Genomic DNA, 16778 nt, shown 5'->3' on the forward strand with positions numbered 1-16778 from the left:
GACAGCGGAGGAACACTCTTTTTACCAAGTAAATGTTGACAACGGCAGCTGACAGAAATCCGCTGGGAAACCTGGGTCTCCTCCAGGTTGTTTAGAGTCTCTGGAGCTGTCTAGGGGATTTGGTCCGGCCCAGGTTTAAAAGCAACATGGACAAGACTATGATGGGCTTTGAAGACACCCTGGCTAAGCTGCTAGGTGAGGTTCCTTCCAAAACACTTGTTGAAAGTGTTAAGGCACTGTTCTCACTGCCACTGAGTCAACTCCGAGTCATAGCCGCTCTACAGAACTTGCTAGACCTGCCCTCGTAAGCGTCTGAGACTGTAACGCTTTACGAGTAGAAAGAATGCCTTCTCTCGCCCTTGGAGTGGCTGGTGGATTGGAACTGTTGATCTTGGGATTAAGCAACCCAACATGAAACTGCTACACTGTCACCACGGTTCCTCAGTCACTAAGAAGCAGCAGCGGCAGCAGGAGCAGCAGGAGCGGTTCATATAGCCAGCCGAGCCTTCTCTGCCACCACCACACACCAAACCATCTGGCTCCAACCACTCTGACCTATCCCCAATCTGCCTTCTTAATTAAAAACCAACTTTCAGCCCGCCCTACTGTCTGGGGACGCGGATGAAGTGGGATTCGTTTGGCACCACAACAAACACATTACCAATGTCTGTGCCAGGCCTGCTTACTGCCCCATTAGCAGCGGAGAGACAAAGCAGTACAGATATGCCCAGGTCACAGCACATAGATGACATGGTAATAAACCCTAGACTGCAAGCCCTATTTGGGCAGGGACCTCTGTTTGTTCTCTTATGTGTCCCAGGTACTGAAATAGTATCTAGCACATAATAGGTACTCAGTAAATATTTGTGGGTCTTTCCCCAAAAGTGTCTTTAAAAAATTGTTTTAATGGGGGTTGTTACAACTCTTATAACAACCCATACATCAATTGCATCAAGGACATTTGTACATAGGTAACCATCATCATTTCCAAAACATTTTATTTCTACTACAGCTCCTCTTTTTTGCCTCCCACCTCATGAACCCTTGATAAAGTAAAAATTATTATTGTTTTCATATCTTATGCCATCCACTCTCTCCCTTCTCCCAGGTTTCTGTTGTTCATATGGGGGAGGGGTGGAAACAAGTTAATACATTGATTCATGCTATCAGTTCCCCCTTTTTCCCTTCACCTTCCCCATGCCCTCATAGTATCACTACTACTCCCATTACTGTTCTGGGGGTGGGGGGATATCTGTCATGGATCCTGTGTGTCGAGAGCTCTTATGTATACCAGTGTACATGCTCCGGTCTAGCCAGGTTTGTAAGGTAGAACCGTTCTCATGATAGTTGGGGGAGGAAGAATGCAAGAATTTGAGGAATGTTGTATGTTTCGTTGGTGCTATATTGCACTATGGCGACTCGTCCCTTCCTTGTGACCCTTCCGTGAGGGGATGCCCACTTGCTCGCATCCATATGTTTGTTTTGGGTCTTCTGATGCATGATCCTGTCGACAACTTATGATCACACAGGCTGGCGTGCTCTTCCATGTGAGCTTTGTTGCTTCTCAGCTAGATGGTTGCTTGTTTATCTACAAGCCTTTAAGAGAGTCGTTCTCAACCTTCCTAATGCTTTGATCCTTTAGTACAGTTCCTCATGTTTTGGTGACACCCCAGCTATAAAATTATTTTTGTTGCTACTTCATAACTGTAATTTTGCTACTGTTATGAATCGGGCAACCCCTGTGAAAGGGTTGTTGGACCCCCAAAGGGGTCGTGACCCACAGGTTGAGAACTGCTGCTTTTTGACAATTTGTCAGTTTTAATGGAAGTTGTGTACACAACTATTTTGCTCTCAAGTGATTCTTCCTTATAATTGGTCATTTGCTTTCCTACTTGACAAGATTTGACTTTGCGCTTGAGAATCTTCTTGTGGCCTTTGTCCACTTTTTGCCTAATGCGAACCAGCTTGCTGGGGTGAATAATCACACCGACAGGTATGCCAGTACCTTTATCTCGCTGCACTCATTCAATGTAGATGCCCTATTTCTTCCTGTAGACCTGGAACAATTTGCTGACCTTTGTAGCGTTCTTGCACAACATCAACTACGTACTTGATCCATGTGGATGGGCATGGATTGAAAAGTCTATTCCTGCCAGAGTTCCTTGGAAAAGAAGGCAAGAAATAATCTGCCTGAGAATATGGGAAGGGGCATTGAGAAGCCTCTTCCAGTTTTTCTTCCAGTCCAAAATCACAAAGGGATTGAACTTCATTTTGGTTGCTATTCCTTCAGTAATGGCCCCTAATAAATACTTATTGAATTAAAAAAGAAAAGATTTGTAGCCTAGGGAACCCTCATGAGTTAAAATTGACTGGAAGACAATGGGTTTTCGATGACTCTTTTACCTGGGAAGCTCTGTGGTTTCGGTGCTTGCCTGCAAACTGGTAGGTTGGTGGTGTGACCCCACCAGCTGTTCCTCAGGAGAAAGATGGGGGCAGTCTACCTCTATAAAGACTTACTTACAGCTCTGGAAAGGGCTGGGGCCAGTTCAGGGAGTTATAGGAGAACTAGGTATGAAAATTGACTCACTGGCAATAGATTTAAATTGGGGTTTGGGTGAGTAGAGATTAATAAAACAAACCCACTGCTACCATGTCAGTTCTGACTCACATTAACCCTATAGGATTCCAAGAACTGTCCCTGTGGGATTCTGAGGTTGTTAACTATTTCTGGGAGTAGAAAAAGCCTCCAAGCGACTAAAAGGCTGTATCACAATTTGACAGATTGTATAAATTGTTTAAATGTCCCCTGCATAAAGGAAACAAGCAAACAAAATTAAAATGTACAGAAAAATATCTACTGGTTTGTGAGCCGTCAACAAACAAACATTTACTAACTGCAATAGGTTATAAACTTGTGTCCTATATGAAAAGGTTTCCAAAAGTTCATGGCAAAATGGAATTAAAGACAATGGAACTTTTCCCGTGCAATTTTTGAAGTCCAATTGAGATTTTCTTGTGCCCATCCTCCTACCCTTCAAGATGCTAATTAGCAGATGACAAGTTGGCAAAAGCAAACCAAAAACCCTCAAAACTACAAATGACTCAAACAATATGTAGTATGACAGAGCTAAGTGTGTGTGACACTGGCAGGTAGAACCTTGGACGGTTTTACATTTTCTGGCTCTCTCCTTACTATTCTTCCAAGCACAATTGTGTGTTAAATACATTGTATCAGAATAGGAATACCATGCAAACCACGGGACCAAATGTCCTTATTTATTGGCACTATGAGAAATGAGCTCATGCTGCATTTTAATTGGAACAAACCTCATAAAGAGATTCTGTAGTCCATGTCTTATTAGCAACTAATTTGATTTTTTCAAGACTCTTTTGATAAGTGGCCTAAATTTGAAATTTGGTTTTTTTCCCACTGACCAGCTATGTATTGTTAACCTCCCTGATCTTCTGAAATTTTCTCATTTTAAATGGCAATGATAACAGTAACTATCTCATAGAGATATTATAAGGATTATAATTTACGTATTGTAATACCATTATTGAGGTAAAATTTACACAAGAAAACTCATTTGTTTAAAATATACAATTAAATTATTTTAGTTAATTTCAATAGCGTAGATCAACCTTCATAATTCCATTTTAGAACATTTCCATCACCTTAAAACCATATCTCTTATGCCCATTTGAAGTCACTCCTTCGTCCCAGGCAATCCAAAAAACTAAAAAAGTTAATATTCCTAAACTACTTAGGATGCGGTTGCTGTTAATTGCCACTGAACCTATGCCAACTCCGTGACACCATCTGTGCACAGTGAAACTTCTCCACAGGTTTTTCAAGGCTGTGACCTCTTAAGAGCCGAAAGTCACAGGCCTGTCTTCTGAAGCAAGCTGGGGGTGGAGTGGGGTGGTCAAGCCGCTAACCTTTCAGTTAGTCATTGAGCACGGTCATAAACTGAATCGTGGCTCCCAAAATGTATGTCAATTTGGCGAGGCCATGATTCCCAGTATTGTGTGGTTGTCATCCATGTTGTGATCTGCTATCGTTATCCTTCGTTTTGTGTGTGCTAAATCCCACCCTCTGTCTGTGAATGGGAGGATGGCATAGGACTGGGCTAGGTTTAATTCTGTTGTACACAGGGTGGCTAGGAGTTAGAAGTGACTGTGTGTCACCAAACAGCACCAATGTATGTCCTAAGATTGGTGTGGGATGTATTCTGAGTCATAGCCTTACAAGAGGCACCTCACTACCACCAAGAAAGACTAGCAGAGTGCTGCCTTTGGACCTAGAGGCCCTGTGCTGAGAAACCTCCTACCTCCAGGGAATAGTTGCTGCCAAGACACGTGGAAATCTCTAAGGTGCAGCTCTATAGATGCTGACAATGGACAGGAAGCTGCCACTAGAGCAGACAGAAAAAGAAAAGCTGCTTCTACAGCTGGTGTTCTAGCCTATTAAATTACGAAGGAATCAATTTCTGGTTGTTAAAATATCGATTTGTGATATTTTTGCTGTAATAGTACTCAATAACAAAGACAAATGCTAACCATTTGTGCCACCCAAGGACTTTGTACTTGGAATGAGTGTCCGAAACATACTAAGATAAATAGGAGTCCTGGTGGTGTAGTGGTCACTCAAGGGGCTGTGATCCTCATGGTTGGCAGTTTGAAACCACTAGCAGCTCCTCAGGAGAACGACTGGGCTTTCTACGCTGATAAATAGTTACAATCTTGGAAACCCACGGGGGGTCATTAGGAGACAGCATTGACTCAAAGGAAGTGAGTTTGGCTTTGGTTATATTACATATGCACATATCTAAAGTGTTTGTTAAATAAAGAGTACCAGGATAGGAGTACCATACTGTGGTAGTTACCATATATACTTGTGTATAAGCCAAGTTCTTCAGCACAGTTTTTATGCAGTTTTTGTAGTTAAATTAGGTGCCTTGGCTGATATTCGGGTCGCCTTTGACTCAAGTACATACAGTAAGTACATAATCCCGGGTCAACTAGAGGGTACTAAGAGTGACCGGGTGGAGTTTAACCTGTCAATCAGGTCACAGCTTGACTGCAGAGTTACCGAGATAAATGACTCTCTGGAGGCCGGCCTCCCTCTCTCTGCTTCACCTTCCTGTAAACAAGCCTGTGGAGGTTTGCTGAGACATGTGAGAGCCCCTTTCTCTGCTTCACCTTCCTGGTAACAAGCCACTCTTGCAGAGCTGGAAGGGCCACATTGAAACCGGTGCCAGCGCTGAGATGCTTCCACCACCATTGGATTCACAAGATTTTGCATCCACAGGCCTGTGATCTTGCTGCACTTTGTATCATTGCATGTGAGTGCGTGAGTCTGAAGAGGGATTTATGAACTAGTATCAGACTTATGGGCTAATATCAGACTTATGGACTTGATCTGGACAGAGCTGGAATGTCTTCTCAATATACAATTGCTCTTTGATATAAAGCTCTCTCTTATACATATATGAGTGTCTCTAGATTTGTTGCGTTAGTCAACCCAGCCTAACCCAAATGCAAACCATGGGGTCAAATGCCTTTATTTACTGGCACTATGAAAAATGAACTCATGCTGTATTTTATGGGAATATACTTTATAAAAGATTCTGTAGCCTATCTATTAGCAACAAATTTGATTTTGTCTTAGAAGTTTCTTTGAAAAACACAAGCTGGGTTTCCATAGTAAATCTGGAGGGCTGAGACAACTGAATTACTAAGACAAAGGGAGAAATTACCTACTCCAGGCCTAAGTAAATGTTATTTTTTTTCATCTTTGAGTTCTCTCATTAATGTTACCCTTACAGCATAGTTAGTTTTGCAAAGCACTCCAACACTGATTTTACTCCTTTAGCGACTCTGGACATGATAACAGATCATTCATTCATTCTCCTTCCTTTCTTCCTTATGGAAATTCATACTGAGACATGGATATCTAAGAAAAAAAACACTTAAGTGCCTGACTAGGAAATCAAGCAGGTCACCTGTATACCATCAAGCCCAGGGGTCCTCAGTTTTTTAAACAGGGGGCCAGTTCACTGTCCCTCAGACCCGTTGGAGGGTTGGACTTTGGGTTTTTTTTTAAAGTATGAATAAATTCCTATGCACACTGCACATATCTTATTTTGAATTTTAAAAATGGGCAAAAACACCCAGCAGGCTGGATAAATGTCCGCGGCTGTGGCCCGCGGGCCGTAGCTTGAGGACGCCTGATCCACCTAACGAGATACCGGTTATGTTTTGGTCTAATAATTGATCGGATACTGTCATAAAAGTATGAAAGAAGTGCTCTAAGACAAGAAACTAAAACCAGAGGATTTAAGAGGTAGATAGTATTTTTAGGACAAATTAGTCCCTTCCCCTCCCTTTGTGACTGGGGCAAGTGAATCAGGAGTAACTTTCCAAGGACTCACAGCAGCCAAACTCTTTTGCCATCCAAGTTTCCCAACCGGGCTGCCTTTGATTGGCTAACGTTTGAATCCAAACCCTTCATTGTTACCTTGAAGCACTGGGTGAAAAAAGATATGGTGTCTAGTACTGTTAGGGAAACCTCAGTAGCAGTATTGCCTTCCAGAAGTGCCTGGTGGAAGATATCTGCTTCCGTTGTTGCAGAACCTAGGATGAAAAAAGAGTAAATTAAAGCTTTGCTCTAAATGGTGATTCATGGAACACTTTTCCCCAGACTGAGAAAGAGACAAGCAAGAAGAACGGAGCCTCCTCATGCCCTGCAGCCCCACTGAGTTTCATGGTCCTACTTCCTTAATCCAAGGTGGCTAATCAGTTCAGCAAGGAGTCCTCTTGCAGTAGTGGGCTACGTGTTGGGCTGCTAACCTCAAGGTCAGCAGTTCAAAACCACCAGCCTCTCCAAGGGAGAAAGAAGCAGCTTCCTACTCCCATAAAGAGTTACACTGTCAGAAACCCATAGGGGCAGTCCAACTCTGCTCCATCGGGTGGTGAGGAGTTGGAAATGACTCCATGGCAGTGGAGTGAGAACCCTTTCGGCTGATTTTCACTTCAGCTCTGTAGCATCTCTGCAATACGCACACAATGAGGCAACCATTTTTCTGGAGACACATTTTCATTAATGAAGTATGGTGACGTAACTAGGAAATAATGTGTGAAGCATTTTGGTCCATGCCACGAGTTTTGTGCGCGAAATCAGAAAACCACAGACATGCAGCTCCCTTATACACAGTTGTATGTGGGCGGTGGTGACTCCGAGGTAGAATTCTTGCACTCTCTGCGGGAGACCCGGGTTAGGTTTCCTGTCAATGTACCAGCAGAAGGGGCTTGCGTGTTGCAATGATGCATGAACCAGCCCAAGTGGAGATTTGAGACTGAAGATAGACGAGGAAGAAAGGATTGCCAATCTACGTTCCCCAAATCAGCCAGTGATAATCTATGGATCACAATGGTCCACTCCAGTTGTGCACGGGGTTTCCATAAGTACAGGGCAGGGGGCAGACTTGGCAGCAACTGAAGGCACATGTCCTATGATGGTCACAGGATATGCCAATGATCTAAGGCTTCTTTCTCATTTAGATGCAAACAGGAAGTTTGGGCCAACTGAAAGCAGTAGATTCCTGATATTATTATACTTTTAAGTACCCAGGCAGAGTTGAGGGCTTTTTTTTTTTTTGTCTTTTAAGGACTGAGTCTATTAGCTTAGGCTCATTTGCTCAAGATGTTTATTTTTCTTATTATCCTCTACCACGAATCCAGTTTTGCTGGCTTCCTTTCTCTGCAACCTCCAGAGGACTTTATGGAAATTAATGCTTTCTTTGTTTTTTTAAATTAATGCTTTCTTACTCTTGGAGATCTTATTAATATTTGTGGTTCGAAGGACAGATGTAAATTTGTCTAACCCTCTAGCTTCCCCAGCTAAACCTGGTTTCTCCCCTTCCCTGTTTGCCTTTTCAGGGCTACAAGCTCACTGAAGTAAACCTGTGCCAACACAGTATTTCAAATTCATGAATTTCTGCAGTCCATGCAGCAGGTTTGATGAATGAATAATAATTCCACACAGTCTATAAACTATTATTTTCAGCAGGCCAATATTTGCAATAAAATTTAACAGTAAGCATGAAGGGTCACCAACATGAAATAATATGAGAACAGGAATTCACTGGGGAAAAAAAATCCAATATGAAGCTAAGGGAAAGGGAGGGGCATCTGAAATGGTTGGGGAAAAAAACCCTCAATTCATTGAAGAAACCCATCCATTTTGCTAGTAGATATTCCTGCATGATCAAATTATTTTAGGTTAACACCTAGCAGAGATACACAAATACAGCTAGATCCGTGACATCATCTCCAATCATACTGATGATTAAACCAGGCTTTTTAGGTGAAATAGTATGTACGTGGCTGTTTGACATGGGTACCCCAGGCATGTTCTCACTTACTGTGATTAAGTGTAAATGAACTTTCCAGGCTACTCAGGTGCTGAAGCCTGGCTTGCATTACTCCTGATCTGTTTCGAAGAGCTGGCATGGTTTGTGATTTTCGGTCTACACCAAAGTGTTTCGACAGCCAGGCATCATGCACCCTGCAACAAACACTACAGTTAGGAAAAGGAGTACTCCAACTATGTATCTTAAGCTTAGCTTCTTTCCAGTTGAAAGTGTAATAATCATCACCAGGCTCCCACCTATGCTCAGCATTCCACCATTCAAAGGATTAATGGGGAACCCCACTGGATTATACTGGAAGACCACAATGAAGAAACTTAACAGTTTCTCACTTTCCTTCTTTTCAAAAACCCCAGAGTTCAGGGGACAACACTTCAGGGAAATTCAGCCCTTCTGTAGGAGGGGAGGAAAGACAAGAGTTGGAGAAGACAATCAGACGTGTGGAACACTCAGTGTGGAAATAGCGTCCTGGGGGGAACCTTGGTGTTAGTTGTTCAGGAATAAGTGGCAATTTAATCTGTTTCTGGGCTCGAGTTAAATTTGGATCCTGAATGTTTACTATTTGTAAGGGTTATAAACTTTTGATTTCTAGACATGATACGATTACGTTAAACAAAATTTACCACCAGGTCTTATAATGAACTGAGGAAGAGAAAGCGGTTGTCCTCTAGGAAACAGTGAGATTGGTCAACAGGACCAATAGCTAAGGTTCATGGTGACAATGTCCTTACCAGCTTCAAGAGCTGGGGGGAAGCAATGGAACATGGAACCCTCTTCATCTCAACTACCTATTAGGGGATGTCCCAGAGACAACACAAGAAATCCAGCCCCAAGAGCCTCCTTTATTTCCTGAAGTGCCCAGTATTGGGGTTACCAACATAAACTCTACCCCTGAAATAAATCCTCTTGAAAAGGAGTGACCTTTGCCTTAGGGTACCTCAAATACTTCTTTCCGTTTTTATTTCACCAGGGCAAAACAAGAAAAAGGAGTAGATAATGTGCACTGTATCTCTCCAGTGTTGTAGGGGATTTCCAGTTACATTAGGAACTGAGGCCCAGTAATTTTAGATTGTTGACAAAGATACCGACCTTGCAGTTATCTTCTTTTTAGAAATCCCTGCCTTCCCTGGAGTGCTGCCCTATTCCCAAGTCCTTTCAGAAAGACAAGCATCTGTTCTGAGGTGATAAGATCTCACAAGATAGAAATCCTGCTCAATAGCCTAACCAGTCCTTTTGGAGAACTTTAAAATACATATATTTATTTAAGTTTTTATTGGTTTAAGTTAAAATTTGTTATGCTGGGAAACCTTCAGTAAGTCCTGAAATGTGTCAATAATGTCAATTCATAGTATCAGCTGAAATTTTCTGCCAAATTTTCAGAGACTGCAATCAAATGGTTATGTGCTGATTTTCCTGGATCTAATATGGCATGGCTAAGACTGCCCTCTGTTGGACGAGAAGGAAAACAACAGAAATTACCTTGCTATGTTTCTTTTCCCCATATATCTGAAGTGAAACAAGCATACTCTACAAAGAAAAGCAACAGCACGTCAGTAAATATTATCATCTACAAGATAACAAGTAATAATTGATAAGCAAGATCCCAACTTACAAAGAATGATTTCCAGATCAAATCCATAAGTCCATATGTCCAATACCAATCTATAAAATCTTCTTCAGACTCATGAAACACATGCAATGACGCCAAATGCAGAATGATTGTAGGCCAGTGGGTGGAAAGTCTTAAGGATCCAGTGTTAATGGTAGGATGTCAGTGCTGGCAGGCGTCTCCACGTGCCTCCTCCAACTCCAGGACTCTAGGGTAGTACCATGTGTCTTTTCCACAGGAAAGTCTTGTGTGTGTGTGTGTGTGTGTATATATATATATATATATATATAAACTTGCAAGCTTTCCACATGACACCTTTCCCAATTTATTTCTTATGACTACATCAGCACCAGAAAATGACATTCTGTCATTATAGTGACAGATTTTTGAAATACAGTTGCCAATGCAAATGATCCATTGCACTGTGTAAGATGTATGTACAGATCTTTAGCAGCATTATTAGTACTGAAAAAAGATCCATCTTTTTTATGTAACTGAAAATTGGGGAAAATGCCATATTTTTTCTAATCACATTAAAACACTTTCTATTATTGAAAATCGCAAACATCCAAGAGAGGGAGGATTGAGGCTTGTGTAACACCATGTACCAATCACTCACCAGATTCAACAATGATCAATTCCTTAGCATTCTTGCTTAAGTTCCTACTTCAAAGAGGCTACCCCTCATCTCCCTACCTCCTGTCCCCCATATTTCCTATACATTTTTTTTAAAAAGCAAATCTCCAACATCATAGATTTCCATTAGTAAATAGTTCAGAATATTTGGCAGTTACATAATCTGTTGTCAATTTGAGACTTTAGAGTGAAGGGGTGGAGTTTAGCCTGTCAGCTTCATGATCTCATTTGGAGGCACTAAGGACATAAATAGCTCGCTGGAGGCGGGACAGACACATTCCTTGCAAGACTTTCCTGTGGAAAAGACACATGGTACTACCCTAGAGTCCTGGAGTTGGAGGAGGCACGTGGAGACGCCTGCCAGCACTGACATCCTACCATTAACACTGGATCCTTAAGACTTTCCACCCACTGGCCTACAATCATTCTGCATTTGGCGTCATTGCATGTGTTTCATGAGTCTGAAGAAGATTTTATAGATTGGTATTGGACATATGGACTAATGTCAGACTTATGGATTTGATCTGTACTGGGCTGGGATGTTTCTTAATGTATAATTATTTTTATATAAAGCTCTTTCCTATACACATATGAATTAACTATGAGTTTGTTTCTCTAGTCTACCCAGACTGACACAATATAATTAACACATTATTGGTGGGTATTTTTAAATCTCAAAAACAGGTATTTCTCTGCTGAGATTTTCCACACTTAATCAAAGATGTATGCACTGATTTATAACGTTTTAAGATTAACATGCACATACATTGCTCAATATGTGTACTTTTGCAAATATGCTTTAGCACTTCATTTTAAATCTCTGGTTAAAGCTTTGAATCATGATGCAAAATAACTCAGTATACAGTATATGACAACTTCCTACCTCCAGACTAGGCTTCCCTCCAAGGGCTTTGGAATCCAGATGTGTCCATATGTACATAAATGAGAGGGCTCAAAAGTTTTGTGGAAAAATTCCATTATCTTTACATTTTATTTTCCTATGAACCTCTTGATTATCCTGCATATATATGCATATGCATTTATGTAGACACTCATACAGACAGTCCCTCTATGTGTTACCAGACTTCTGGACAACTTCTACCTATCTTTTGCTTTTGGGGGAATTTCAACCTTTAAAAAATTTTTTGTTTCCATTTTCTCCTTATGAACATCAGAATCTACAAGTTGTGAACAGAAAAGAGTTAACATATAAGACAAGGAAACAGCTCTTGTTGTAGATACACCTTTGACTTCTGTCAAGATGGGCTGTCATTGAAATGCAAAATGAGATCAGGTCCTTATGGGAGGCTGATGCACTTGTTCTAACCTATCAGTCAGAGCAACCACTGTTTATGAGCAGACATTGCTGAGGTTAGACGGTGTGGCCAGGGGAGCTGCATGGCTAAGGTGATCTCCCTGACAAAAAAAGAATTCATTGCCTTGGGAACCAAATGACATGGCATGGGACTCCCGGTCCTTTAATGTTATGTAACTTTGCACCTACTTTAAAGAGACTGGATTCATTTCTACTCACAAAAAATTCTTCATCACAATCACCTTAACTTGCTGCATGTGCGGCTTTTAAATCATTGCAAAGGCTTTCAGGGCAGAAATCTCTAAAATGTAAAGTTAAATAAGATTTGTACGCATCTGTTCTGACTCCCCTACACATTCCACCGAATGGCTTAAAGACTCAGTGAGGATCTTGTTAGTAACCTGGAGACTGCCTGTATGTATGTCCATTTCTGAGGTGAGTTGTAAAATGACACCATTCAACAACCAAAAAGTTCACATTTTAAATTCCAATTATGCAAGCTGCTCATTAATCCAACCGCTGCTCCGAATAAGTGACTTGGGACAGCCGATGACACTTCTAGCTTTCCAGATCACATAGACTCCTGCTGGGCTGTAAGATGGTCTATTATTAGCGAGTCTTCTGTAATATCAGAAGTATTTCCACTACATGGCTATCTTCTACCTACATGTGAAGAGCATCTTTGTCAGCCTTTATGTGTTCTAGACTACCGAATTATAAAACAATTTAATTTCATAGCTACAAAGGTGGTGAGGGGAGGGGGCGGGGGAAGGAAAGAAAAGGGCAATATTTGGATAGTAAGCTCCTCCCAAATAAACAGGAGCTTATGAAAACTAAGTTAATATCACTTACTCCAGAAGTACGAGAATGTTTATGAGTTCCTGAGGAGATACTTTGTTCCAGTAAGTTAGTAGAGTATCTGAAAATAGAATAATTAAGTGTCAGATCTTGAAATAATCAAGAGTAAATTACACAGTGTACCCCGGAATACCACAATGCAGCTTCAACAACCATCAACTGAGGGCCAATCTTGTTTCATTGATATACTCCTCTCTCCTCCCTCTGCCTGATTCATCTATTACATTGTTTTAAATTAATGTTAAAGATATGGTTCAATCTGAAATTATTTCAGCATCAGCAATTCTTTCTATCTAAGTTGTAAAAATTCTTTTGGATTACTTATCTTAATCTTCCTATCGGTCCAGAAGATAGAAGAAGGGCAGCTGATACATTTTTATTTTAGAAGTATAACTTTCAGTAAACTTGAAATTTTATGCAAGATAATGTGTTTGTGTCTATTTTTTCTGAGGAGACAGTTAAGAGCCTTTGCTTACTACCCAAAGGGTTTTGTGAACCAAAAGTTTCAGAACTTCTGTTTTAGAGAAAAGAGATGAATAATGACCCTCCATCCCAGCCCCACTGCTTTTGCCTCTTATTATAAATTATGAAGGCGCAGCACAATGAATGTCCCTATAATTGAGATGTTGTAGGTACTCAGTTGCGGTGTAACAAAGCTGAACTTGTGGCTGAATGGTGTATTAAAAATGGAACCATCCTCTTACTCTAATGACCCCTGTAAGTGGAAGGAGGCAGGACAGAAAACCCAAAAATCTTAGACCGGATAATCTGATATATAAAGATTTTAAAAATTATTTTGAAAAGGATGATGGCAACATATGTACAAACGTGCTTGACACAATGGGTTTATGGATTCTTATTAGATATGTAAGAGCCCCAATAAAATGATTAAAAAATTAATCACACGATCAATATTATAGCTTCTAAAGGTTAATGCAGTTTAAATTTTCCTATTCATATTTTCCTAATGTCCACAACATTGTTGGCAAAGCCCAGTTTTACGACTGCATTTAATAAATCAGAACAGACATTAAAAAATCCGTTGAAAACATGTGATATGCTTGCTTGCTTCCATTTGAGCCCGAGATAAAACAGACAATCCATTGCTATTGGAAGTGTTAAAATAATCTGGGGGCTTCAGCTTCAGAGAATATGAGATGGCAAAAAAAAAAAAACACTCAGTAAAACAAGTTATAAGTCAATAGAAACTACGTCTGGTAGAAAATCTCTTTTTAATTGTATTGTGTATATTTTTTAACACATCTATTTGAGATTATGAGAAAAATGACTGCCGCTTAATTTCCATTCATTAAAATAAAACAAAACAAATAAACAAACCCTCTACTCTGGCAGCGCTCCTGACCCCAGTAAACCCTTTTCTAAGAGTTACTTGTAGCCATCATAAAGTAAACCAACGATTTGGTCATCCAAGTGAGCTAGAACCAACCTCTCAAGGCTCTGGAGGAGTAGACCATGTGGCAGAAGTACGGGGGGGGGGGCGAACTTTTATTTCGCTCAAATTGTTTTCAAAGGTACTGAATATTGACAGGGTTTGAGGATAAAATATTCATTGTGCAGAACAAACTTGTGAAAACAAAAGTCAGATAGCTGTTTTCCTTTGAACTAAGCTAGCGGTAACTTTCACACCCCCTTCTCTTCCCCCCCCGCCCCCCGCAGTTTCGAGTGACTTCATCCTTAGAAAAGACCAGGATGTTCTCCCAGAAGGCACTGCGTTTCCGGTCTCTCCTCAACCGCTTGCTGTGGCCGAAAGGCGGGATTCTCGAGGTCTCCTCAGGTCGGCGGCCTTTTCCACCAAAAAGCCAGCATCTCCTTGCAACCAAAGAGCTAGGAGGCTCCTTCTATCGCCGCACTCCCCCACCAGCCGCCCCCTGCGGGACAGCTCCGTCAAAGGTCTGTAAAACGCGTGCCAAAGCCCCTCCAGGCCGCGGTCTTGACTCTTGCTCCGCCTTCGCGCAGCCATTTTGTTGGCGGCTTTGCGCCAGGGGCCGGTCTCTACCTCAGGGAGGGAGACATGTTGCCGGTGGGCAGAATGGGTGGGGGAGACAGAGGGGGGAGTAAGAAATCGCCAGTAAAAGACGTTTGGAGGTCGACTCTGTCTGGTTTATCGTCTGAGGAGTTTAATAAGGCTTGGATAACGCTCAAAGAGGCCCATGACAAGGAGCTGAGCACTTTGCAGGGACAGTTGCGCACTCTGAGGAGACAGCAGGTGGCAGATAGAAGGCGCGCTGACACCCATGCCAGAGTGCAGGAGTTGACCCGGCAGCAGCAGGTCCTCAACGACACGATTGACACCTTGCGCATGCAGTTAAGCACCAGAACTTGCGATCGCTGTTCCAATAACGAGGAGAGCAAGCGGAGCCTGCAGCAAAAACTTTATGCCATCCAACAACAGAATCTTACGATTATTGCCGATCTCACCAAGGAAAGGAATAAATTAAGAGAGGAAAATAAACGACTCTCTGCAAAGCTGAATGCAAATTCCAATTGGTGTCACTTTTCTGAAAGTGACAGTGACGACGACTTCATTTTTGCTGCTCGAAAGCCTCGCATGGTTTATAGGGTCAGAGACCCGCCATCACAACTGCAAATTAATCTGCTACAGAATCCTCTAGCTGAACTGCCTGCCCAGACACCTGCCGAACCGCAGGCACCAGCACAGAATGACTTGTCTAAATCGCCAGTCTCCCCGGGACAGCAGCCCGGCTCAGAGTTGTCAACTCCCTTGAGTCAGGATATCTCTGTGGTGCCAGAGACTTCCTTTGAGAAAATCTCAAGTGGCTCTGGAATGTCGTCAGTTATTTCTTTAAAAGGGCCACTTCCCAGGAAAAACTTGTTTCAAGTTCCACTTGCTTACTCAAGCCTTCCTGAAGACAAGACTGACCTCCCAGTAACGAATTGTGATACAACTTCTGTACAGATGGAGCCACAGACACATGACCATGAGTTCCGCTTTACTTGTAGCTTTTCTGCAAGTTCTTCAGAAGAAAGCGAGAAATCTTATTTATTATCTGAAACTTCAGAGGAAAGGATGCCTGATTATATAGGACCCGGAGAAAGCCCTTCAATGACTAAGGAAAAGTTCCCTTTGGACTGTACGTTAAAGGCTAGTAGGAAAAGATCACTGCCTGGGCCTGCTCAGAACGACACTACCATTGGAGCGAAAGTTGCCAGAACTGCTCAGAATGTCACTAGCTTGACAACGAAAGATGCCAGTACCCAGAAAGATAACAATGAGCCACCTGCTTTGAATCAAGATACTGAACCTAAGGCTGTTGATACTGGCAGCTCTTCTGTGGGAACCTCGCTGAAAAGAAAAGGCAAAACCCGAAAGTAACTTTCCCTCATCGTTGCTGGTGGAGGGGAAAATGGGGTTCTTTTTCAAAAGGACAACTTTCCTGTATATGCAGACAAAGAACCCTGGACTCTGATTTTCTTGACAACGTTTAAAAAAAAAACTTTAAAAGTGAGGCAAATGACTCCTTTTTGCTGATATCCATGTTGCTACTGTTTATGAGCCAATAAAAAGGCTGAGGAGGATCTACAGGATGTGGACTTAAATAAACTCAACGTCCGAACCAATATAGGCCAATTTCAGCAGATTTACTGAGCAAAAAACCACCCAAGAAGGCATCTATTGAATAAAGATCCAGAAACTTACGTTGCTCTGAAAGTAAATTACTATAGTTACCAAAAAGAGGACTGTATACAGATATCATAGAGTATATAACTTTATACAAAGGATAAAGAGTTTGGAGAGATTGTATACATGTTGTTGAAAATGTGCATGAAAAAAAAGCACAAGGAAGAAAAACCTAATTTAACAAACCACATATTTGGCAGTGCTACCATTGAGGAAACAAAGTCAACCTTTAGAAGTGGAGAAGGGACTATCAAGTTCTCAAGAAAC

At 41.6% G+C, this 16778-nt stretch overlaps 1 protein-coding gene across 2 annotated transcripts in view; it reads right to left on the minus strand.

The window, feature by feature from the left end:
• Positions 1-16778, minus strand: part of DOCK11 (dedicator of cytokinesis 11) — a 232006-nt gene that overhangs the window by 55415 nt on the left and 159813 nt on the right. For both annotated transcript variants that reach the window (XM_075539220.1, XM_075539219.1), the window contains 4 exons: positions 12845-12911; positions 9912-9959; positions 8427-8569; positions 6521-6636 (listed from right to left, as the gene is read on the minus strand). In XM_075539220.1, coding sequence (XP_075395335.1) covers positions 6521-6636; positions 8427-8569; positions 9912-9959; positions 12845-12911 — 374 coding nt within the window. The remainder of the gene's footprint in view (positions 1-6520; positions 6637-8426; positions 8570-9911; positions 9960-12844; positions 12912-16778) is intronic.

This window comes from Tenrec ecaudatus, chromosome X, assembly GCF_050624435.1.
Source record: "Tenrec ecaudatus isolate mTenEca1 chromosome X, mTenEca1.hap1, whole genome shotgun sequence".
Classification (NCBI taxonomy): domain Eukaryota; kingdom Metazoa; phylum Chordata; class Mammalia; order Afrosoricida; family Tenrecidae; genus Tenrec; species Tenrec ecaudatus.